Consider the following 26,273-nt stretch of genomic DNA (forward strand, 5'->3'; position numbering starts at 1 on the left):
AGTTCCAATGGAAACTGCTGCTGTTCACCTAACAGATATCTCTGTAAAGAATATGATGTGGACTCCTCCAACCCATTCCTTTCCAGAGTGGACAAAGGGGACAAAGTGTTCTTCACTCCGACCTGAGATGGACTGTCTGCCTCGTTCGCTGCCTCACCAGGTCCCGCTACGAGGGGAAGAAGCTTTCTCTCTCCAGAGGAGCTCAGAGACAAACTCTTCCCTTTTTCTCTGAGCTGCTCAAGGAAGTGGGTCGTCCTTGGCAGGCCTGCCCGTTCACAAAGAAAGCCCTGGTTGCAGGCTACTCCAACCTCGACTGCGAGGCCATGGAGGCCCGTGGACTGCTCAGGATGCCACAGGTGGAACCGCTCGTCATGACGCACCTGCTCCCATGCCAGTTTGCTTTGTCTCCATGTAGACACATGCTGCCGTTGAAACCGGACCGTCTCCTATCAGATTTGTCCCACAGGACTTATACGGCCGCAGCCCTCTTGATCAGTGCCATGAATGTCTTGCTTTGTCCCAGGACCCACCGATAATGGAGGGGATGTCCACAGTGATGGATGTGTGGCTCCGTACCCAAACCTGCTCACTACAGACTATGGCGAGTATCATGGGCTATATGGTGATGCAGGAGCGCGCTCGCTGGCTCGACCTTGCAAAGCTGACGGATGCTGAGAGATGCAACATCCTTTATGCTCCCATCTTTCCTGAAGGAATATTTGGCTCCGCCCTGTCTTCCATGCAGCGGCACTGTGAAATGTAGAAAAGGGAGGATGAGGCTCTGCGCCTATGCCTCCCTAGGAAGCCTCCGCTCACGTCTCCGCTTGTGCGTCGGAGAATGGCTCCGGAGCTCCCTCCCCAGGGTTCGCTGTTCAAGGCATCGAGTGCCTCCGCGCCACCTCCGCAACTTCAGAGAGGCCCGCCTGCCTGGCCCGGAAAGTCGACGGCCCCAGCTGCACTGGTGCAGCAGTCCCAGTGCACGCAGGCAACGAGAAAGAAAAAAATGGCCTGACCTCTTTCTTCTCTCACCCCAAAGCTGAAGCTGACTGTTCCCCGTTCGCCAGCTCCAACTGTTCCGCTTTCACGCGCACTTCTACGCCCTGGTCTCCCCTCTGCCAAAGCTCGGCCCTCTGATGACCGGGAAATACAAACAGGTTCCACAGAACGGGTGGCTGTTGCCCCCTCCTGCAGGTCCACAAGCACGCACCCACACACATCAAAAACAGTGATGTGCTCATTGAGGGAACCCACTGTGTGAAAGCGTTGTCTGCCACAATAAGCAAGGTGATAACGGGACCGTTATCTCCACTAGAAGGGAGGCTTTGGCCCCCTTCCGGTTGGAGACGGCGCTCCTCCCGTGGTCACTCTGTCCCCCAGGACAAGCAGTGCATGCTTGCTCCGGGGGGTATGGTACTGGCTCTGGTTACGCCAGAGTGAAGCGCACAACTGGGTCACTGGTGGGCTCCCGGCTTCCTGATGATGGTGTGCCCTTGGGCGCAGGCACAGACAGGAAGGTGATCTCCACCTACGCCGGCGTGTCAGGCTAGGGTTTCATGAGGGCAGAACTGTGAGGTGCCGCTGGAATGCGGCCCGCCAGCGCTCTCACATAAATTACTTGGAACTGTCAGCCGTGTTTCTCAAGCTGATCCACTTCATTCCGTTTCTCAGGGGACATCATGTCCTGGTGAGGACTCCTCGCCGTGTCTAGATTGGTGGTTCCACCGTGGGATCTGGAGGTGGTTCTGGAGGGTCTTAAGGGACCCCTGTTTGAACTGATGGGTGAGACGGACCTGAAGTTTGCCTCCATTAAAGCTGTTTTTTTGCTGGCTTGCTGTCTTACTGTTCTGATGTAAGCAGATTCCTGCCCCCTGGGCTGGCGATGCTCGGTACGCATGTCTGCACTATGGGAGTTTCCATATCCCATAGTGAGACATCTCACAAAATATTATGACATAGAACTATAGGTTACTTTCGTAACCCTGGTTCTATGAGTAATATGAGTGAGATGTCTCACCAGACTGCCCTTCTTTCTCGAACGAGGAGAGTAGTTTGTTTACGAAGAATGACGCGCATCTGTTATAGGAGGTGGGAGATTCTCCCATCAAACTGATGCACTTCACCGGCCAATCAGGATTGGCAAAGTGAAATAGGTATTTTGAGAAATGTAGCAGAGGCGACATCCCATAGTGAAACATCTCACTCATATTACTCATAGAACCAGGGTTACAAAAGTAACCTAAAGTTACCATTGTTACCATGAAAAAAAGAGGGAATCACATTAAGCTTAGACGTTTGAGAGTTAATATGCTAAACATAATGATTGTGTCAAGTGTGTTTATAACATCATGGATTCCCACACTTGAAAAAGAAAGAACTTCACCATTCTCAGTTCTTACTTTTATTCTTTCCAGTGACAAGAAAGGTGAAAAACCTTTGAACATAAAACACGATGCAAATAAGTTCATTTTTCATCAAACAAGGTAAATACAAATAAACATAATTTCAGGTCAGTACATTTAATTTGGTTAAAGTATATTTTAAACTTTTATTTTTTATTAAATGAATGCAGGAAGTAAACTACTACTACTTTATAACCTGAAACCATTTTCCTTATGTTTATATCAACTATCGATATTAAAATTTCAATTTTAATTTAACAATTTTTCAGCAGAAACATTATACTATTTTCATACATAAATTAAATATTTTCACTCTATATTTTAAATACTAACTTATTTTAGCCCTTAAATGTATAAACAATGTTTTAAGCAAATTTTAAACTATATTCCTCTTCTCATATAAACAACTTCATTAACTCAGCAAATAAATTATACAATGATGAGTTCATATTTTAACAGTCCAGTCATTATAAGTTCACCAGTGGCCCTTTGGTTTTAGTCCTTTTCCCGTGCGTATTGTGCAGTGCATGTTTCAGGTGTTCTCAGCTACATTGTGCACAGGTAAAGGATGTTTATATATGGAATCAGAACAGTATCATAATGAATGAAATCTTGCAGGGTTTTTCACGAATGTACATGCTTTGTTTCACAGTTATATTTCAAATTCACAAATGCACGCGATCTGTTTCGCAAATATTTATTGTGTGCAAACTTGTAATATAAATTCTGAAATGCACACGATCTACTTTAAATATTATTTTGAGGCACACATGTAATATAAACCCACAGATAATGCAAATTGCTGAATGTGCATTTACAAACTGCTTCTGTGCTGTGAAACATCTGTGTATTTGTGAGAGAAATGTGTGTGGTGAATTTTGAGACTGCCCTGACGTCGCGGGTCAACGAACGTCACCATTGGATGATAAAACTGATTGACAGATTCATCAGCCAATCAGGTGTGTTTGCTTTCAGCCAATCATATGGCTTCTTACATTTTCTCCAGACTTTTAAACCAATTGCAGAGCTACTGATGTGTGCGCATGCGCAGTGTTCAAACAAGTGTGGAGAAAATGTTTTTCTTAAGAATTTTATAATTTGATAGCACTTTGAGATGACTATTGTTGTAATTTGCACTATATAAATTGAATGGAATCTATGTATATAATGCTGAGCACTTCTACTGAGCTTCAACTGTGAGATCTCATGCACTAGCCCCGTGGAGGGGGGGGGAAATAAAAGATATCTGTCTAACTAGCAGTGATCAGTAAATCACACAGAGGATTTCTGTATACATACTGTATGTACAAACAATCATTCAGACCTCTGCCTGTAAAGTAATAATGCACAGAGTGTTATTGTGCTCATATATACAGAGAGACAATCACAGAGGTTAAAGTATGCTCTTCCACCCTGCAGGAATGGTCAAAGATAAAAGGTGATAATGCAACACTTCTCTTACAGGAAGCCATTGTTACATTATGAGCTCATGATTGTATTACATTGTGAGCTTTTATTACATTTAAAGCTGCAGTATGTAGAATTTTGAGACAAGAATGGAATCTTTACATACAACTGTAGATCTCCTTTTACCAACTTTTCTTCTCAGATGTGACAACTAGCAACTATCTTGTTATTGGAGAGTTTTCCGATGTTTTAAGATTGACATGAAAGCTCACTCTCTAGTTACTGTCCTCAACAAGGCGGGTAGTTCCATAAGCCCCTCCCTCGTGTAAACTGTGCCTTACTTTCCCTGTTGAAATGCCTGCCATTGTACCTGCACTACTGATTGGACGTGAAGGCACATCTTCAGTCGAGCAGCCAATAATAACATCCAAAACAGCTCATAGAGCACTCGGTTTTTAGAAATATCTTTGATTGGCTCCTGGGTTTCTAAAGCTTGAATACAAAGACAAAGGAAGGAGCAGAGGTCCAGAGTCCTCTCAGAACACTGAGTTACAATATGCTCAAACGTTTGGATGTACGAAATTAAACAATTCCATACTGCAGCTTTAAGTTACTACATTATATGTTATTCTGAGTTGCTGCTGTGGCTTTAAAATAATAGATACGGCTGTAACTACAGCGGAAACACCAAGTTTCAAACCGTTGATTAATATCCAAATGCTCTTTTAATACAATCCATTTTTTAATCAGCAAATAGTGTTGACTAAATCTAAAACATACTGCAGTGAAACCCTTAGCTCTCGGGTGAGTAAATCTTGATAAGGTGGCGAGGTTCTGTTGGGTATCCTGTGGCAGGGCAGCGTCGGTGAACTTTTACATAGGCGTAGATGCAGCGATAGCAGAAGACGTAGCCGGAGGTGGAAAGCGCTGTGGCGTTAGTGCAGAGCTGCTTGCACAGTGGGCAGCTATTGGTGTCAGCGACCACATCAGGGTCCCTCTGCTGAAGGTGGAGCAGTGGAGCAGGAACCAGCTGTGAGGTGAGAGATTTGACAGTGTTCTGGTTTTCTGAAGAATAAAACCAATCCAAGAACTGTAGAAAGAAGACACTCAGAGACAAGGAGGTGGAGATGGAGACAGCGGCACCTCTTGCTGCCTGGGACATCAGCCACAACCCCCTCTGAAGAAGACTGCAGAGAACACAAAAACAAAACTAATCACCAACTCAGAGTTAGACCTCAAGGGCCTATGTTACGAAGCTAGATGAGCTCTTATCTCACTAACTTCCAGGATTTAGTCAGTGCTCCGCCTCCTCCTGTGCGCTGCACTAACACTGTTAGGTGTAACACCTAGGTGTAACACTGCTCTCTCTTTTATATCCTCCCTATAATAAGGTGTTTCTTACCCTTCCTTAGGGAGTGCTAGTGAAAATACCTCCAGCCTGTGAGCCAGATAGCAAAATAATAGGTGACATGTAGGAGGTAGCAGTGCACCTTTGGATGAGAGATCATCCGTGCTTAGCAGAGCTCAGAGGGAGAGGAGGAAAGGTGTTTACGAGACAGAAAATGGCACTACATACGAGAGTTGACGTTCCCAGCAGCGCATACTCGACCAGGGCATGTGTGGAACTCATGGATAATGTGGCGATGGTGAGATAAAACCATAAAAAAACGGGGAACGCAGTGACACTCTGCATGTCCGGGAGGAGGAGTAGGTTACGTGTCGGGAGAGAACCTTGGAGGAACGCCAAAATACAGTAAGAAATCCATTCAACTCTGACCCAGAAAAAGGCTTTTTTCTCAGCTTTTTGCTCTGAAACTGAAGATTTGTGTAAAACTTGCTCTATTCAACGGCTGATTACAAAAGAACGAAACAAGCCAGAAACAAAGAAAGTAGAGGCTTCAATCTTTCAGCATCTGGTGTCAGATTTCAGATTGTCATAGTAGAAAATATTCTGTGGGTCTTTAAAATCAGTCAAAATGCTCAAAAACAGTTGGCAATGAGGTAGAAAATCTGAAAATGGCTGGCACTGAATGAGTTAAAGGCTGTCAGACGCGTCAGAGAAAATACAATTTAATTCCTTCTGGTTTTCCCTATTTTCTATTCCTATATTATTTTTACTAAGTTTGTAAATGTATTTTCCTTGTGGTGTATCATCGAGGGGTGGTAATGGGTTCTAAAGCAAAATTCAGTGGAAAACCACTAATCTAAAGTAACTGAAAACTGACAGAAACCAACCTTCCAGCAGCTGGTTGGACACTCTTGCTCCCTCTCCGCGCCATGTCTTTGTCATTCAGTCGAGCCAGATGAACTCTGGCCAGCCACAGCAAAGGATTGTGGGTTCTAGCGACTCCAAAGACAAAGAGCAGCTGCTGGCAGAAGACCCACAACTGCCAGGCTGAGCTGACATAGGGATACGCTGCCAAAGCAGCTCGGTACAGCCGTTGGCTCCTGGTCTGAGCCAGGCGGATGGAGAAATCTTCTTCATCCCTCTGCCGTGCCAGTGTGCTCTCCAGCTTGGCTCGCAGGTAAGACCCCAGGCACAGGAGCAGCAGGGAGCAGAGGCGGGTGTTTCTGGGCAGCCCCAGAGAAAGTGTGTGGCTGTTCGAGACTCTCTTCAACCCGTAAAAGTTCTCAGAGAAGGAGGCACTGCAATGGGACAAGTAGTAGTTCTGTAGGAGAAGGTCCAGCAGCAGGTACAGCTCATCAAAATGTTGCAACAAGAAGCCTAAACGAGCAGGATTAGACTCTGCCAGGACCTGAAGATGAAGAGGAAGCAACGTTACAGTCATGTCTCACACACTGTAACAACAGGGCTCACCTTGACAGTGTGTCTCAATGCAGGTCTGATGGTCTCCATCAAAGACTCCTGAGCCAGAAGCTCAAAGATGGACGGCCGCTCGTTGGCAGAGGTAGACGTGAGGTGAACCCCTGCCTCTGCCATAGCTGCTGTCATGGTAAAGGCACAGAATTAACACATTGTCATTGTCAAACATTTAAAAAATCTATTGGTTAACGACTTACACCCCTTTTCAAACCTAAACACTGTCACAACAAAGTTCCCTTTAAAAGTGCTGGACTACAAAGCTCGCTGGAGCTTAATCACTATGGCAATTAATGCTGAACAACTAACCTGCTCGTGAGCAGGTTTTGCTCTGGCTTGGTCTTAGCGAGTCATAAAGCCCCGCCTCCTGACCATTCAAGATCTCTAAGAAAACAACCTGCCCATTGATAGAAGATCCTGGTTGGTGCAGATCTGACAGCTGAGTTTATAAAAAAGATGATTAATGATAAATACAATCCTATAATTTGCTGATGACATCCTTTAGGAAAGATATAGAAAAATATAGATTTATATTTGATGGACTGATTTACAGTCAGCCGATGAAGCCTGTGTGTCCGTGTGTGCGGACGGCTGAAGTAATTAATTAACTCAAAGGACACTTTACAGAGTGATGAAAATGTTATAAAATTACACATTAAAGTAAGTAAAATTAGTAAACAAAAGCACAAAATGAAAAGAATGAAAAATTGATAAGTATGCATGCAGCTTGGAACAGGTGGGCTTTTAGTTTTGATGTGGAGAGGTAAAGAGTCAATGGCTTTGTTTGAAATGTCACTCCGTACTATAAACTACAACCTCAATGAGTATATAAACTAGAATGAGCTTTCCCTGAAGCACACTGAAGCTAAATATCTCCACCTTTGAAAGTTCTGAAAACATTTGAAGTGGGAAAGTGACCAAGTAGATTATAAACATGTGCTCATTTGATCCATAAAACTCACGTAAACACATTTAATTCCGTTATTTCAGAAATTGTGCTAATGACAAACCTTCCAGTTAACTTCAAAACAAGAGCCCTATTTACAAAGGTGTTTAGAAACTAATGGAAGACAAGAAGAGATGCTTTTATTTTGAAAAGTGGAAGTTTGATTTTTAGCTTGACGCCGGTCCCAGGACCATTACATTCTGCTCGCAAAGCACCACGGGGCGGTTGAGCCACTGTGGATCAGTGGTAGAATGGGTCCTCCAATAACCAAAGGGTTGGGGGCTCAAATCCCGCTCTATCCAAGTCATTGTTGTTGTGTCCTTGGGCAAGGCACTTTACCCACATTGCCTCGTATGAATGGGTATGAATTGTGGATGAATGTTGGTGGTGGTCAGAGGGCGTGAAATGGCAGCCACGCTTCAGTCAGTATGCTCCAGGGCTGCTGTGGCTACATTGTAGCTTACCACCACTGGTATGACTGGTGTGAATGAATAACGGTTTTCGTACGTGCTTTGAGTCTCATTGGAAAAAAGAGCTTTCCTCTGCACACACCCAACACAGCATAACGTGGATGGCTGTTCATCATAGGAATGGGATCCACACAAGGTTCCTGCTGCTTAACAGAAGGTTTTCCTTGCCGCCATGATGAATTCATGTTGGGTGTGGGATACATATGTATGTGTATATACGTATATATGCATATGTGTGTATCCATAAAATGAAGAGTCCGTCCTTAAGACTGCTCTACTGTAAAGTGCCTTGAGATACCATTGGTTATGATTTGGCGCTATACAAATAAAGATTGATTGATTGATTGATTGATATATAAATCATTGCTATGACTAGTGTGTCCACCGTGCACACTAGTCATATGTCCCCACATAGTATACTGGACATCCTGGTATTTCTAACTTACTCAGTCTTTTCATACTGTCTACTCATTTTTACATCAGACTTACTATGAGAAGTACGTTAGGATGACATTTACAACACAGCCAGTGCTTCTAAAATCAGGAAGGAGCGAGTTCCAGAGTTGTGGTTGCTGAGAGACTAAAATCTCTGCTCCATATGATGCTCCACAGATCTTCTGTAGCCCTGAGATGTTTCTCAAACACTCTGAGCAGGTGAAACTGATCATGTTTTCACGGAGCGCAGCAGCGCTTGACCAGAAATAGAGTTTCACATGCACAGTGAAGTTAAAGCTGCACTACTTGAATCTTGAACCATGACAGAGGGACATGGCTGAATTCAAACCGTAAATCCCTCCCAGTCTCCTCCTCTCTGGAAGTGCATGAAATTGCTAGGGCTGTAGCCAACCAAGGAAATGGTTGGTCCACCAAGACTATGGCACACATAGCAATTAGTCGACAAAAGAAAAAGAAAAAAATGGAGAATGAATGTTTAGGTGCAGAGGAGAAAGAAAAAGAGAGACATATATTTAGTTTTGGTGTTTTGTGGTGCTGATTTGCTTTTAAACACAGACCATATATGAACCTTACTCAAACTTTGACCAGAACCTGACAAAGCAAAAGTGAAACCTACAGGTCCGACAGACATGAGGTATTTATATCAGAGCCTGACCTGAAACCCACAATTAAAACCTATTTTTTCCTCATACAAATGACGTATTTACATTGGTTTTAGTGGTAAACCTGCTTTTATTAATAAACTGTTAATGTTAACATCAGATCAGCACACGTGGAAACAAATGCACGTCAAACACAGGTGCGCAGTGTGCCCGCGGCGCCAGAGACAGCAGTGGATCTATTTACACAACCCTAACCCTACCTTATAAGGATAATCCATGTTCTTGTGCAGAAAAAGGATTCATTTAACAGTGGATACTTGTGCGTCAAGCCTGTCTTAATTCGTTCCCTCTCTACATCACCTGTACTGTACTTCCGGCAGCTGAGCTGACAGCAGCAAAAGAGCAGAGCGGAGCTCACAGAGGAATTTATTTACTAAACATGAACTTTTGCTTCTGAGAAAGGTTATGATACGTCAACAACAAACTATCATTTACTATCATCTACTCCTTTTTTATTTGCTGGCTCAACAGGAAAGCTAAGTAGCAAGCTAACTAGCAGAAGAATGGCTCTGTCCACAACAGAATACAGCAGTCTTCTCCAAAAGATTACTGAACTGGAGACTACAGTACGAGGAATACAAGTAAACATTGAGGTTAATGGACACTGTGGATATGATAATGATACGACTGTGCCGCTGTTTCAAAACAGCAGAGTGGATAAAGCTAATTCACTACCAGCCCGTGCTAACAAAGCTATCGGACCTAAGAAGGATCCTGTTCCCGTTGATAAACCAACAGGTGCGAGTCCTCCCTGGAATACTCTGGGAGCTAAGCCTAAGAAAAAGTCATATCCACTTCAAAGGCTCACGGGCCGAGCAAAGCGCCCTGATATCAATAATGAGATGGACTGGCATAGCCACATAACCACGTAACGAGCTATTTATCATGATGACACAGGCCTATATAGACACATTCATAAGCCTACCTTAAAGAAAATATATGCATCCAAGCTTTAGTAAGTTCTCATCTTCTCCATTGTGTAGACACCAGGGCTGTTAATGAGCTACTCATAAATATCAGGCCATTGGAGATCAGGCCATGTTGTCGGGTCGTTTTTCTATGATATAACTTCCCTTCATATCAGTGCTTGGCCTTTGCCTCCAATCTGCTGAAATATTTGTACAACATTGAGCAAAACCTTCGTGTTGTCCGTGGTAAATAGCGTAAATAGCGATTGCCAGGCAAATGTAAGCCCCTCTTAAAATGGCAAAGGGCGTTGATAAGGCAAATGTCCCGGATGATGATGTCACCGCGAAAAGGTGGCAGTCTACGGATACGTTTAACGTACCTGTAGCCACGGCCTAAAATAATCTAAATCTCAGTCAGACTCATTGTCAGCCAAGGAGAGTTTATCCCACTTGACATTTGAACTCGCGCGAGAACTGAACAAGAGCGAGATTTCCTAGAGTGTGAAAAGGCTTATTCTAGACATACCTGTCAAGTATCCCGCTTTGGCCGGGAAACTCCCGTATTTTAACCCCCTTTCCCGCCATCTTCCCGTATTAGTATTTTCCCGTAAATGTCCCGTATTTTACTGTAGTAATAATTAAAACTGAACGCCATCACTAGCCTCGCAAGAACTTCCACCTGAAATGGCCTGGCTTGGTGGCAGTTCTCGCGAGATTAGTGCAGACAGCGGCACCAAACCCGGAAACAACTCAGAACAGAGATGATGAATGAAGACGTTCGGGCAAAAAAAACAAAGAACTCGTTTAAATACGTTGTGAAATCTGACAGACAGTTTATCTTCCTAAAGACCATCAGGATGTGACAGTTACACGTTCTGTTAGATTAATAACTGAGATTTTAACGTCTCCCACGGGGGAAGGAACACGTAAGTCACCATGAAAAATCAGCCAATCACAAGCTCCACAAATATACACTGCTTTAAAAAGTGTTAAATAATGTAAAGTCTGTAATAAATGTGTTTAATAAGTCATTAGTGAATACCAGAGAACCACATGAGTGAGGATGAGAAATTAAAATAAAATATGTAATGAAAATAAAATGATAATCTTTAACTTAAAGACAAGCAATGTGAAATTAACAGTAAATATGCAACGTGTTGACTTGTATATAAACTGTAAGTATATTAAATAAACACATGCACTTCATATACACATTTCTGTTTTTATTTAGGCTATTTTATAATTTAGTAATTATTGCTGGGCGATATATCGAGATTCAAGATGTATCGAGTTTTCTATTTTGGCGATATAGAAAACTATAATATTTCATATATTAATGTATATATTATAGCTTACTATGTATTAAAATATTAGTTTTAGGAGTCGCTGCTTTTACTTCTCAGAACAACATGTAAAGCTCAGTTAGATGATTAATGAGTGTCACATATTGATCAGCTGTTTATTAATAAATGAGTCTGTGTAGCATTTAGCATCAGCAAATTTAACCCACAATTGTTTTTCTGGTCAGACTTTATTTGATAAAATTATCTAGATTTATATCATATTTCACCATTTTGAGAAAATATATTGAGATATGAGTTTTGGTCCATATCACCAGCCCTAGTAGGAAAGTTCACAGCATTTTAATGTTAATAAAGGTCGACCTACCAGATTATAATCACATAACTGTATTTAGTAAGTGCTTGACAAGTGGATATTTTAGATTTCTTGTACACTTATCTTAAAATATAAGGGATACTGGAGCTTGGCTGGGTGGGTGGGACGGCTCATAGTGTGCGCCCGAAAATTTCCCTTATTTTAAAATCCAAAACTTGACAGGTATGATTCTGGAACGTACATTAATTTTCAGTTTTGGTTAACCAAACCTTTTTTTTTTTTACCTTTGGCTGTTCAGTTCTTACCTTTGTACCATTTCAAGCTATTCATTGGACTTACACGACTTGAACTGCAATAACTAACTGGAGAAATAAGGGTGTTGTAAAACTTTTGACCGGTAGTGTATATTATAGTTTATAGTTATGGCTCACCGTTTGATGTCAGTACATTAATCTCGGTCCCTGACGGTTCCTGAGGCTCCGTCCATGAAGCCCATGTTTACCACAAGCAGTATCGACACTTCCGTCTCAGTGACGTTTTGATGCGTTAAGAAACGTCATGACGCACACGGACGCCTCATCGAGCGCTGCTGCTGATTGGATCTGACGTCACCACACGGCGCCATCTTGTGCGGGTCCTAAGCGCTGCTGTCGTGCTTTTTATGTGTGCAGTGGAGTGAATCAAAATAAGTTAACTTACAAACGTCGGACACAAGTAAAATAAGGAAACATGTAGGTTCAGTCAGCTCTTTATTTAAATCATAGCTTAAGTGAGAACAAAAACGTGGCGATTGTATTTTCATAAACAGTGTTGAACTGAAAAATGTTTATTTCCTCACAAAACTAATTTTCTACTGTAAAAACTGTATTATCAGTTTTTCTTAATCAACCCAACAATGTCTGGTAAAATATGTTAAATTATATAATGATAATCAGATGCATATCATTTAGTATATAATCTGATTAACCAGGATCAACACTATTGTATAATTAAGAGGTACACATTTATCAGGTATCTGGCATATGGGAGATAAAAAGGGTACATTACATATAGGCCTACATATTAAATACTGTATATCCCAGTCTGTTTTTTCAGATGGGACAGTTTATTGCTAAAAATATCATACATTTAAACCAAAATTTTGTCTCAAAATCAGGGGTGGAAAGTAGCGAATTACATTTACTCTCGTTACTGTAATTGAGTAGCTTTTTTGTGTACTACTTTTTTGAGTACTTTCTAAAATCTGTAATTTTACTTTTACTTAAGTTTGTTTCAATAACAGTACTATGCTACATTGGAAATAGATTCCATTGCAGAGTAAAATAAATCCTGCACGCTCGTCCCAGGCCTGTTTCCGTTACATAAATTACAATAATTAATTTCAAGTAAAACCTTATTTTTCATCAGTGCCCGGGTGGTTACTGGTGAGTGCAGGCCGGGGGCTCCGCACCACCTCATCCTCTGTTCTACCGCAGCCTCTTCCGCCCTCCCGCAGCACCTCATCATCACGGGGGTCCTGGTCCTGCCTATAGGTCTCTCTGGTCTCTGTAGATCCTCTCCCTCCAGAGTTTCCCATGCACCTCGTCCTCCTGCAGTGCCTGATAAGCCACTATGCGTCTTTACGCATTCTGTGCGAGTTCCTTTTTATAACAGCTACAGGTGTTTTATTTACAATTATTATTATTAATATAAAACTGTATTTGTAGGCGCGCGGACGTCACTCTGTTACTTGAAAATGTCTGCACTGACTCAAGCACTATTACCTCTCATAACTTCATTAAGAATCCGTGTATCATTCATTCATTCGTTTTTCATTATGCAACAAAAACATGAAAAACAAAGAAAAACACTCATTATTTGATATTTGTTTGCAAAACCAAAATGAAAAAACGGAAAACTCCTTGTATTTCAAATTCAAGCTCTGTTGCTTCCGTACAGAAAATGAAAAATGAACACTTTTATCCGTTTTCTCCATTACCGATTGGCCAAATTACGTGATCCGGAAGTGTACTCTCATCCGACGCCAACGGCTATGCTAAGGACAGTGCAGCAGAATAAGCCTTTTCACACTCTCGCACTGGTTTGGTACTTCCGCATGGGGTCAAAGGTCAAGAGGGATAAACTCACCATGGCTGACGGTGTAGGAAGGAGTCTGACAGAGATTTAGATTATTTTTCCCGTTGTAGCTTTGATTCCATGAAAGATTTTTTGCATAAATGTAGAATCAATCTCTGAGGCAGAAAGAACGAGTTCGCTGCTAAAGCTAATGCTGCACACGAGCTAAAAATTCTGTTTTTTGTCCTGACTTTTCAAACTGTTTCAGCTGATGGCGTTACTCCAGTTCACTTATCGATAGGACCATGGTACCTTCTGTTAGTTTGATTACTTGGCTAAATCCACACAATCAGAAACAAAAAATAGTTTATTTTTTTTTAATTTTTTTTTCGTTTTTTGGACACAAAATGAAAAACAGAAATTCAACTAGTTTTTCCGTTTTTTGGACATAAAATTAAAAACGGAAGTCACTGATGGGCGGTGCTTCAGTGTCTCCTTGATTGTGATTGGTTCATGTTTGCCTGTGCTTTTCAAAGTAAAACGGCGTTAATACAACCACTGCTGCCACCATCTGAGCTGTCAACTACAACCTGTTTGGTTGTATATCACTGTAATAAAGACATGCTCATATTATCTCTCTGCATTAAATGTTTTCTTGTGACTAACTCCAACTGTCGTTGGATGATGAACAGCCTGATGCTCGTGACTAGCACGCAATCAAATGTAATCAAATGTATTTTTATATCTGGTGCATTTACAATATAAACCATTAAACATTTAGATTTAGATTTAACATTTAGGGCCTGTACTACAAAGCGAGATAAGTGAAGCCTGGATTGATCCCCATTAGCGGGATTCACCTAATCAATCAATCAATCAATCAATCAATCAATCTTTATTTGTATAGCGCCAAATCATAACCAATGGTATCTCAAGACACTTTACAGTAGAGCAGTCTTAAGGACGGACTCTTCATTTTATGGATACACACATATGCATATATACGTATATACACATACATATGTATCCCACACCCAACATGAATTCATCATGGCGGCAAGGAAAACCTTCTGTTAAGCAGCAGGAACCTTGTGTGGATCCCATTCCTATGATGAACAGCCATCCACGTTATGCTGTGTTGGGTGTGTGCAGAGGAGAGGGTGGAGACAGAGTTGTTGAGACTCTGTAACTCCACACTGAGGATCCCACGGACCTGCAAGACAAAAGCCAGAAGGAGTACAGGAGCAAACACACAAGGGAAGAAGCAGACATAGAGGGAGTGTTTGAGAGAGGAATGGGACCCTCTCCGGTCCCTCTCTAACCTAAATGACCTCTCTCTTAACGCCCTCTCCAACCTCTCTCCAACCGAGCATGCCAGACCCCCCCCCCGGCAGTCTATGCCTATTGCATCTTAATTATGAGCTATGAGCTGGTTCCTAACTAAAAGCTTTACCAAAGAGGAATGTTTTGAGCCTAACCTTAAAGGTAGAGAGGGTGTCTGCCCCCCGAACCGTGGTTGGTAGATGGTTCCAGAGAAGTGGGGCCTGATAACTGAAAGCTCTTCCTCCTATACTACTTTTAGAGACAAATGGAACAACGAGTAGTCCAGCATTTTGAGAGCGTAGTGTTCTGGGGGGATTGTATGGCACTACAAGCTCCTTGAGATAGACTGGTGCCTGTTCATTTAGGGCTTTATAAGTGAGAAGAAGAATCTTGAATTCTATTCTATATTTTATGGGAAGCCAATGCAGAGAGGCTAATACAGGAGTAATGTGATCTCTTCTCCTAGTTTTAGTCAGTACACGTGCTGCAGCATTTTGAACCAGCTGAAGTGTCTTAAGCGACTTGCTCGGGCAGCCTGCTAAAAGAGAATTACAATAATCCAGTCTAGAGGTAACAAAAGCATGGACTAGTTTTTCGGCGTCGCCCTGAGACAGGATAGATCTGATTTTAGCAATGTTACGGAGATGAAAGAAGGCAGTTCTAGAAGTTTGTTTTATGTGAGAGTTGAAGGATAAATCCTGATCAAATAGAACCCCAAGGTTTCTAACAGTTGTGCTTTGTGCCAGAGTAATGCCATCTAGGGCAGTTAGGCTAGCATAGGTTTCTCTAAGGTGTCGTGGGCCCAGTACAATGACCTCAGTCTTGTCTGAGTTGAGAAGAAGAAAATTTTGGTCCATCCAGGCCCTAATGTCCTTTAGACAGGCCTCAAGTTTAGATAGCTGATTTGTCTCACCTGGCTTCATTGATACATACAGTTGGGTATCATCAGCATAGCAGTGAAAGTTAACAGAGTATTTTCTCATAACATTACCAAGGGGGATCATATAGATACAGAAGAGGATTGGACCTAGCACAGAGCCCTGAGGAACCCCATAGCTTACTTTAGTGTACACAGAAGACTTATTATTCACGTGTACAAACTGGTACCTATCAGATAGGTAGGACTTAAACCAGTTTAGGGCAGTCCCTGTGATTCCAAGTAATTTCTCTAATCTCTCTAGTAGAATATAGTGATCTATAGTGTCAAAAGCTGCACTAAGATCTAATAAAACCAGCACTGAGAGTCGTCCTTCATCTGAAGCCCAGAGTAGATCATTATTTACTTTAACTAAAGCAGTCTCTGTGCTGTGTTGAGCTCTAAAACCTGACTGGAAGTCCTCGAACAGGCTGTTGTTTTGAAGAAATTCACAGAGCTGAGCTGCCACAACTTTCTCAAGAATCTTTGAAATAAAAGGAAGATTAGATATAGGCCTGTAGTTTGCTAAAGTGCTGGAATCAAGAGTAGGTTTTTTGAGAAGGGGTTTGATTACAGCTACTTTAAAGGACTGTGGCACGTAGCCTATTGATAGGGATATATTTATTGTCTCCAACAAAGATGGGCAGACCAGGGGAACAACTTCTTTAAACAGCTTAGTTGGGATCGGATCTGAAAGGCAGGTCGATGGTTTGGAGGATGAAATAATAGAGTTAAGTTCCTGAAGTCCTATATGTGTGAAACAGTTTAGGTTAGGCCTATTTACATTTAATGGTACAGCAGGCCCAGGTGAAGGCAGGGAGTGGCTAATTTTATCTCTAATCTTATGAATTTTATCGTTAAAAAATGTCATAAAGTCCTCACAGCTGAGGGCTAAAGGAATCATGGGCTCAATAGAGCTCTGACTTTGTGTTAGCCTGGCTACAGTGCTGAAAAGGTACCTCGGATTATTTTTATTTTCTTCAATTAGTGAGGAATAGTATGTAGATCGACTATGTCGTAAGGCTGTCATGTATTTACTATGGCTTTCTTGCCAGAGTATTCAAACATTCTCCGTCTGACAGAAGCTGGACTACGAAGCATGATATAAACTCACTAATTTAACCCAGGTGATTTCACGACCTCTCCATGCTACCTACCTGGTTCCCGATTCAATTGCAGAGAACGTCTGCCAGCATCCGCAGCAGGCAGGCAGCCACCCAGTTCGCCATTACCGCTCTTCCATCCCGCAGTCCAGTCGACCTGAGAAGGCTCCAAAGGTCAGACCTTTCCATTAGATCCTTCCTGCCCTTCTGGAGCCAACTGAGAGTGTCAAGTCATGCTGAGCAAGAGAAGCTGAGTCCTCGAGCGAGGGGTTTGGTGAAGCAATGGGACCGCATTGTGCAGAAGGAGGGGCTGCTGTACCGTCGGCTGCTGAGGCCAGATGGAGGTGAGGAAGTCCTCCAGTTGTTATTGCCGGAGTGTCTGCAGGTAGAGGTGTTGCAGGAGCTGCACCAGAACCATGGTCACCAGGGGATCCAGCGTACTACGGAGGTGGTGCGGAAGCGTTGTTACTGGTCAGGAATGGACCGTGACATCAAGGACTGGTGCCAGAACTGCGATGTTCATATTCTTGCCGGACTAACGCGGTGAGATTTACTGCACCAAAAAGGGAACCCCTGCTTTCCCAGTGGTTACATTTACACATAAACATTCATGAAATAATGCCTGCTCAGAGGTGGAGAACATCTGCTTCGACTGGTTGGGGTTAGTGAACAGTAGGGCAAACAGACTAGTTGAGCTGCAAACCATTGATCAGGAACTGTCAGCTCCAACATCAAGACACCTGAAACAGAAAAGAGAGCAGAGGGCGAGGAGAAGACACAGACTGCAAGAAAACATGATACATTATGATACACTCGTTCCTAGTGTTTGGGTTAACACTCTGAAATGCTGCCACTACAGGCAAGGTTTCATCTTGTACTGGTAACATGTAATGATATATGAGGTGGACATCAGTGTAAATGGTGTGAAGCAGTGTGAGCAGTATGATGGGTTATTCAACGAGGGACAGAAGTGGGGGGTTGTTTACAACCAGGCACAACTTTGTCTGACTGGACATCATCCTATTGCAGCCCATTAGATCTATGTGTAGATGGTGGATCATATTTGAATATAATGTTGGTGTTCTACTATATATACTATATATCTACTATCGTTTTAGTTCCTATATTAGGTTTAGGGCTTTGTTCCTTGTGGTTAGGTTAAGGCTATTTTAAGGTATACGCTTTAGCAAATAAGTAGGGAGCAGGGAGGAGAGACTCAAGGTAGGAAATGTAAAGGGTGGGGAAGAGTTGATTATTTTAAAGTGAGAGTGATATGTAAAGTTGTAGTTATGCATATTGTGCTTATTTTGTTGTGCAATCAAGCCAGTCTGGTGACCAGTGTGAAGCTTAGCTAAAATGTTGTGGCTGTGGACAGAGGGAAAGAGTGAATGGTAGTACCTAAAGCAGGTATTTGGGATCAACGTGTCTAAGGTTAAGCCCAGTACGAGTTTTATCCCACAGCCCAAGGCATGCCAGTGCATCATAGACCAATGTACAGTATGTGCAAGAACCGCTACTGCAAACCCAAGCGCTGCCCTGGACCCCAAGATGCAGCCAGGCCAGCAGACAGAGCGGGGGCCAAGGAGCCCCAGGCCACCCCCCCACGACCGAGCAGACGCCCCCAAGATCCCAAGCCGAGACGCAGCCACCGCCCCCCACATACACACCCAAGAAAGCCCCACAGAGTCGAGGACCCAGCGCACCCCGCCAACCCCAATGATCATGGGGTCACATGATCATTGTGCAAAAATGCTGATCAATTGGCTGTAATACCTGTAGCAGTTATAAAAAGGAACGTACTCACAATGCCTAAAGGCGCACAGTGGCTTATCAGGCTGCTGAAAAGTGTTCTATTTGCTCATTTTCCCCTGACCTTTTATAGGCACCGTATGGGCGGAGGCTGACCGTTTATAGGCACCGTATGGGCGAAGCCTGTCCTTTTATAGGCACCGTATGGGGGGAGTCTGACCATTTATAGGCACCGTATGGGGGGAGTCTGACCGTTTATAGGCACCGTATAGGGGAGTCTGACCGTTTATAGGCACCGTATGGGGGAGTCTGACCGTTTATAGGCACCGTATGGGGGAGTCTGACCGTTTATAGGCACCGTATGGGGGGAGTCTGACCGTTTATAGGCACCGTATGGGGGGAGTCTGACCGTTTATAGGCACCGTATGGGGGAGTCTGACCGTTTATAGGCACCGTATGGGGGAGTCTGACCGTTTATAGGCACCGTATGGGGGAGTCTGACCGTTTATAGGCACTATATGTGCGGAGAAAGGTGTTTCCTGTGACAACTTTCGCGTTGATTGTGATTTAAAATGGAAACAGGCATGGGACGAGTGTGCACCCTAATTTATAACTCGTAAAAAAACGAAATTGCACGCCAGCTGAGGTGTGCTTACCAAGGCACACTTTTATAAATGAGGCCCCACATGTTCACACACAATAGGACTGTTTAAGATTTATTTCAGCAGTTTTCAGATTCTGCTCCTGTTTTCATTCAGTCTGTGGATGTTTTTGTAACAAGATGTTCACGTTCAGCCTTCGACACACACGGAAGTTGATCACAATAAAAGAGAAGCACCAGTAGATTCATTACACCACAAAAAAACGCTGCTTGTCTGTTTTTTTTATTTTTCTGTATTTCCATTTTGGTTTTAAATTAGGAAAACAAAATAACCACATCGTTTATTTGTTATTTTCATTTAGAGTTGAAACCAAAGAAGATACAGTTTTTGTACTGTTGTGTACAAGGATAGTGTTTGTTTGCTCCACCTTTGATGGAATCTGTCTCACTGTCACAAGGAGCCGAGGCAATGATTTATCAAGTCATCATCTAGTATACATAGAGACGCTTCGTAACTGATCAGCTGTAATGATCTATTTGTTAAGACAAATAAAGATATATTGGTGCATGTAGCGAGTGTTCATTTCCCCTGTTCCTCTTCTTCTTCTTGTTTTTTTAGCAGTAGTTTCCTCTTCCCCTTTAGTTAGTTTTTAGGTAGTTTGGTTGTCAAACGTGTCTTATGAACGCGTGTTTTTTTAATCCGTTTCATGACTGGGTTTTAATGTATATGACAAATATGTTACAGTCACTTGGTACCAGCGACAACTGCTGGTTTCTAGCGGTATTGCATGAGATACAATTATTAAAAAGTTACAGATCGTAGGGCTGCTCGATTATATAAAAAATGATAATCACGATTATTTTAGTCAAAATTGAAATCACGATTCTTCAAACGATTATTTGTCAACCAAAAAGTAATTTATTTTTTGTACAAAAAAAACATAAAATATATTCTTTAAACATGAATAAAATCCTTCAATCACTAAAATCAAGTATGTTCACTTTTGCACAAAACAAAACACTCTGCTCTAGGTCTTCATCATCAAACCCAAAGTGTTTTTGCTGCGTTTCTCCAGCCATGTTTCAAGATCACTAGCAACAACTTTCCTCGTATTGGCCTGCAGGCTAGCTTTGGCTTTGAAAGAGGCAAGACGTGTGTGCCACGCTTTGTTATTTGTAGACGTCTGAAATAGTGGGTTTATTTTTTTTAGCGAATACAACATGTAAATATATATATATTTTATTTTTTTTGATTATCGTTTTTTCTCGATTATGTTATTTTTGTAATCGTTGGGTGTAATAATCGAAATTGTAATCAAATTTCGATTAATTGAGCAGCCCTAACAGATTATATTCGCCAAATGTGTTCCAAGAGTCCCTTGTAATGAGACAGCCAATAGAATGTGCCAGTTTGATGACCCATGCATATGAATGTTAATACACATACACAGATTGAATTACACACACACAAATAGTTTTATACCTTGCAATTCTACACACATGGATTGAAACACGCACATACAGATCTCAAGGTACAGACACACAGATTGGATAACTCACACACACAAATGGTTTTGTTACAATCATGGCCCCATATGCGGACCCTGCACAGTCACAGGGATCCATAAGGACACAAAGCGGTTACAGTGAGACGCCGATGCAACCAAACTCTTAATAGAGACCTCTCTAGGTCGGTTAACTGAACTCGATATAATACCTCTATAACTCAACATTTGGACTACATGACGTTGACATGAAAACACAAACAGAAGGGGAGAGAGTCAGTTGTCAGACCAGACACGATGGAAGGAAACAATGATGAAGATGGACTGGAGAAAACTACAGCTGAGGCCTCACACCACGATGGAAGCGCTGCTAGCAGGCCTGGCTAACATACGCAACGACATACAAAGCTTAAAACATGACTTTCAGGAGAACTTTAACACGTTCAAGCAAGAGCTAAAGCTAGAGATAGCTGCTTTTAAACAAGAAATAGACAAAAAACTGGATGAATGTAAAATGGAGATGCAGTCAGAAAAGACGAGCCTATCAGAGGCCCAGACACGGATCGTGGAGCTGGAGGAGTGGAGCGCTGATGGAGATGGTTGGGAGAGAAAGTCACTGACCTAGAAACAAGGTCACGAAGAAATAATATGAGAATATTCGACCTTCCTGAGGATGTTGAAGGCAGTAACATGTCAAAATACATCAACCACCTGTGAACAACTGAGCTCCAGCTGCCGGGAGAAAACCCCCTCCAGGTACTGCTCCGAGATGCGTAGTTATAAACTTTTTACAATATGAAACAAAGGAAATGATTATTAAAAAAGCCTCGCAAAAGAAGGTGTCTGTCAATAAAAAACGTGTCTGGTTTGACCATGATTACCCTACCGACATTGTCCTGAAGAGAAAATCAAACGACATCAAAAAGAAGTTAAAGGAAAACGACATCCGATTCCAAACACCGCTAACAAAGATGAGGATCCAATGGAGCAGCGGAGTCCGCACATATGGGTCAACCAGAGAGGCAGTGGTGGGATTGACGTCCAAAGTGAGTCCACCAGGTGCTGCTGTGATAACGACCCCAGGATGGAGCTGCGCCGGGGGGCAGAGCTCCAGCCAGAGCACCGCACTGAGAGCCAGGGAAATACTACAGGACTAGCAGCTGGTTAACTGACCCCTGCTCAAATCATGATCATTGAGTGAGTTATAAAGGCCACAAATCTAAAACAGACACGGAGAAAATACTGATAAAAATCATGTTTGTGACATGATCACTTGTAAGTGCTCGTCAATTAAAAGTGTGTAATAATAATCCCTCCACCCACACACACCAATGTCAACGCAGAGTGGACACAAACCGAGGCCTGTTGCACAGTTACAGCACAAACACACCTCCTCCCCTGCTCACCAGCTGGTAACATAAATTAGCTTGATGCTTCCCAAAATCAAGAATAGATATGATGTGATGATGACCACCGGTTGTCATTGCTATCCTACAGCATGTGAATCTATCAGTATACATACATACATTAAAATGAATATTTAGCAGGCTATTGTGTATGTTTACATTAGGCTACATAATTAACACTGTCACTTGCAGTAATTTATTTGCTAAATGACAAACAGGCGATTCCTAATTGCCTGCAGAAAAAGTAACCCTGTGCCTTGTTGACATATAACCAGTCATTATTCATATTGTTGATCTCTTTTTATTTACCAATTACAGTATAATGCCTAGAAAGGAGAGGATAAAAAAGGAAAAATAAAGGGAGCTACAGCAGGAAGCCCAGGGGAGCAGCTCTCTGCTCTCCTGGATAAAAGCATTCAGCAGGAGCAGCAAGGAGGAAGATGAAGATGAAGATGAAAGGTCAATCAATCAATCAATCTTTTATTTGTATAGCGCCAAATCATAACCAATGGTATCTCAAGGCACTTTACAGTAGAGCAGTCTTAAGGACGGACTCTTCATTTTATGGATACACACATATGCATATATACGTATATACACATACATATGTATCCCACACCCAACATGAATTCAAAGGTCAGAGTCAAGATTCATGTTCACTGTTTAGGGCATTTTAAAGCTCAGATTTTAAGATGAACTGTTCCTCTAATTTTACTGAAAGATCTTAAAAGCTGTCCACATGTTATTTTAACTACACTGGTGGTTTGGCTGTGCTAAATTAGGCATTAAGCTATTTTAGCTAATTATATTATTTTGTACCAACTTATTTCTATGTTAAAAGACTTGCAGTAATCTTGTATTTACCTTAATAGGCTACAGTATATTCAACCTTAAAAATAGGCTATTAATAAAACTATTATTATTCTATTCTAGGCAGCTACAGCAGGGAAGCAGTAGACCATCTACCAGCAAAGAAGTTGAGATAGCCAATAGTTGCGCTCATGGAGCACACGTTTGGAGAAAGATCTCTGATTGGCTGAAGTCCAGCATCACGCTCTTGGATTTATAAATGAAACGTATAGCCAGGAGAAGGAGAATAGGTTTACTGTCCACTCAGATCACATTGATTACAATATGCTCAAAGGTCATTATGCAAAAAAAAACACTTTTTGATGATGTCATGAACTTTGACACCTACTGATCTTTTTCCTGGTAGGTCGTACAGCTTCGTTCCGATCAAATAAAATGCTCCACTTGTGATGAGCTTGTCATAAATTTTCAATTTTCAATTGCCAAATACAAAAATATATATGGGGACCTGTGAAAGAGTGTACAGAGAAAAAGTCAGCATGGAACACTCTACAGTTATAGGTAGTCAGTGAATTGCTTTAATTGGTAGTTCAGACCAAATTTACAGTCCCCATTAAAAAACCAACAGATAATGATGATCAACATTACAATGTAACAGTGAGAGTAAAAAAATGTCCACAAACCCTGATATAGAACTAAAGAATCATAAAGTTTTTAAGCTTCTGTAACTCAATCAGGATGAGCGATAAACTTCAAACAAGTAACGAGAATCACGGTCAGTGTAGTCACAGTAACCAATGCTCAACAGGGTGTATTGCACATTGTACACACATATATATATATATATATATATACTGTATATATATATATTTACATATATGCACTTTATATATAAATGTGTGTTGATAAGAACCAGACACATATTATTGTAGCAACAGGAAATGTGGTGAACACAGACGGAGAGGCAGGAATGTGCTTGTGATCAACTTTAAAAACAATCTTTCTTCCATTAAATAACATTTAGTTCAGTAACAGAGAACTCAGAAATAGAAGACAGTCAAAGAGAGACACACAACAATTAGACATTTATGCCACAGTATCAAACATCTAGAAATATACAATATTACTTAGCAAATAGTGTGATGTACAGCCTCATAATGAACACTAAACATTTACTGTCACTTATCTCCTGCTTCTCCATTGTAGTCACAGACTTAAAGCTTTTATTTATTGATTTTACAACCTGTGTGTATAACATCCACCCTATGCAGCGCTGGGCACAATAACAAAACAACTATCCTGGATATCTTTGCCATTCTAAAATCACAGAACTAATGTTAAAACAGCATGAAACACTTTTTTTGCACGTTGAATAAAGTTTGGGTGTGGTGTACATTTCTTGAAATAATCCAGAAGGGAATATATATATATATTATTTTTTTGGTATTAGCCAGACTGTGACCTCTAGTGGTGTAATATTGATATTACAGCTAATAAAACCAGGGTTAATGCAAATACAAAGACTATTTGATGCGCTGACAGGGAAAAAAAAAATGTATTTAACCAGGAAAGTCTCATTGAGAATAATAATCTCTTTTTCAAGAGAGTCCTGGAAGCAATTAGGTTTGGGGGACTTGCTCAAGGTCCCACGGTGGATTTGAACCTGCAACTCTATGGAAACATGTCCACTTCTGTAACTACTTGGCCACCACTGCACCATTTATTGCCCAAACCAGCGGTCAGCAGCCAACAACACGGGGAACACGCAAGCATGCACACATACTGGGGGGCTGTTTGTACTGGAAAACAATGAGAAGATGCTCTGGTGTTTTGATGAAACTGGTGGAACTTTCTTACTCATGATAGCTGTACATGAATGTTTATTGTTTGATTTTGATTCAGCAGAAATGATTTTGATTCTGCAGAACTGCTTGTGGGTGATGGAAGCCAGAAAAAGTATCTGTTTTGAACTCTGAGGGGCGGATTCACAAAGGGTGGTAAACCAGTTGCTTCCCTAAATCCTTTAGTGACACAGTTTCCTCACCTGCTGCGAGGAATTCACAAAGATTGCAGCAATGATTAGTGCGCGTACAGAACTGGTGCAGACCGCCTTTGGTTAAATGAGCGTTTTGTACGTGTTGTGCGCGGAAGCAAAAATAAAAATGTGAAGCAGCAGAATTGAACGTGTTAGTAGAGGAAATGGAAAAATAAAATGGACGAATTACAGCAGATAGATATTCTTTCTTCATCTCGCAGTGGAAAAATGTGCTTAATGTGACTGATGGGTGTGTGTGTGAGACAGGAACCCGCGGAGGAGAGATGGACCTACGTCCACATTTTTTCACACACACACATACAATGTTGTAATTATTTGTACTTTTTTTTTTTTTTTATCTATTCTTGATTTTGTTTGTAATTTTCTGTCATATTTGTACATTTACTTTACCGTATGTGGCCCCCGGGCCGTCTGTTGTCTGTCTGTTCTAAATGATGCCCAGAGCAGTAGCAGATGGGATTGGAGGAGCAGCCACCCTAAAGAAGACCCCTTGCCTAACCACTGATTATACCATGTTCTGTCAAATCTTTTAATGTCTGTTAGTTCCACAGTAATTCTTGTTTTTCAGATAAAGCTTCTTTCTACATAGTGCTGAATTAGGCCCAGAGTCAAATTCTATCTTTTCTTCAGCTCACACATTCATTCCATCACTTAGAAAAAAGTAGAATACTTGAAGTTCATTTTTATTAAGTATTCTTGAGTATAAGTAAAAAGTATAGCAAGTATACTATGAACCATGTACTTGTAGCTTACTAGAAAGTATACTAATTTATTACTGCTTTAGACTAAATTGGAACATTTTAAGTTTACAAAAGTAGACTCATCTATATACTACTGTGTACTTTTGTTGTTGTTTTCTGTATTTTAAATATTTTCTTAGTAATTTAGTGTATAACTGTCAAATTTTGTTGAAGTTTTGTGTGTTTTTGGAGTATTTTCTGTGTTTTTTCTTGTCTTTTACTGTATTTTCCTGCAATGTTGTAATTCCTTGTATCCCTCAGCCGTCTACTGCTGGAGTTCACATAGGACCAATTTAAAGGCAATATTGCCATCAAAAAAGGAT

The 26,273-nt window shown here is 41.5% G+C and overlaps 1 protein-coding gene across 2 annotated transcripts; it reads right to left on the bottom strand.

Moving 5' to 3' along the window:
• Positions 1–3,428: 3,428 nt before the first annotated feature.
• Positions 3,429–12,244, bottom strand: pex12 (peroxisomal biogenesis factor 12). 2 transcript variants are annotated; one of them, XM_028455166.1, is made up of 4 exons: positions 12,118–12,244; positions 6,625–6,749; positions 6,042–6,562; positions 3,429–4,993 (listed from the first exon to the last, which is right to left on the bottom strand). In XM_028455166.1, the coding sequence occupies exons 2-4, from the start codon at positions 6,745–6,747 to the stop codon at positions 4,600–4,602; spliced, it is 1,038 nt and encodes a 345-aa protein (XP_028310967.1). In that variant the 5' UTR covers positions 6,748–6,749; positions 12,118–12,244; the 3' UTR covers positions 3,429–4,599. The 2 variants fall into 2 exon arrangements, with proteins under 2 accessions (XP_028310967.1, XP_028310968.1); XM_028455167.1 differs by having other exon boundaries at positions 6,625–6,752; positions 12,118–12,243.
• Between the last annotated feature and the right edge of the window lie 14,029 nt (positions 12,245–26,273).

The sequence above is a fragment of the Gouania willdenowi genome, chromosome 8, assembly GCF_900634775.1.
Source record: "Gouania willdenowi chromosome 8, fGouWil2.1, whole genome shotgun sequence".
Taxonomy (NCBI): domain Eukaryota; kingdom Metazoa; phylum Chordata; class Actinopteri; order Blenniiformes; family Gobiesocidae; genus Gouania; species Gouania willdenowi.

Excerpts from the sequence above, each read along its gene's own strand:
- pex12 (XM_028455166.1), bottom strand. The coding sequence starts at position 6,747 with ATGGCAGAGGCAGGGGTTCACCTCACGTCTACCTCTGCCAACGAGCGG. Across the intron at positions 6,563-6,624 it reads CATTGAGACACACTGTCAAG|GTCCTGGCAGAGTCTAATCC; the intron begins GTGAGCCCTGTT and ends CTTCATCTTCAG. Across the intron at positions 4,994-6,041 it reads GTCCAACCAGCTGCTGGAAG|TCTTCTTCAGAGGGGGTTGT; the intron begins GTTGGTTTCTGT and ends TGTTCTCTGCAG.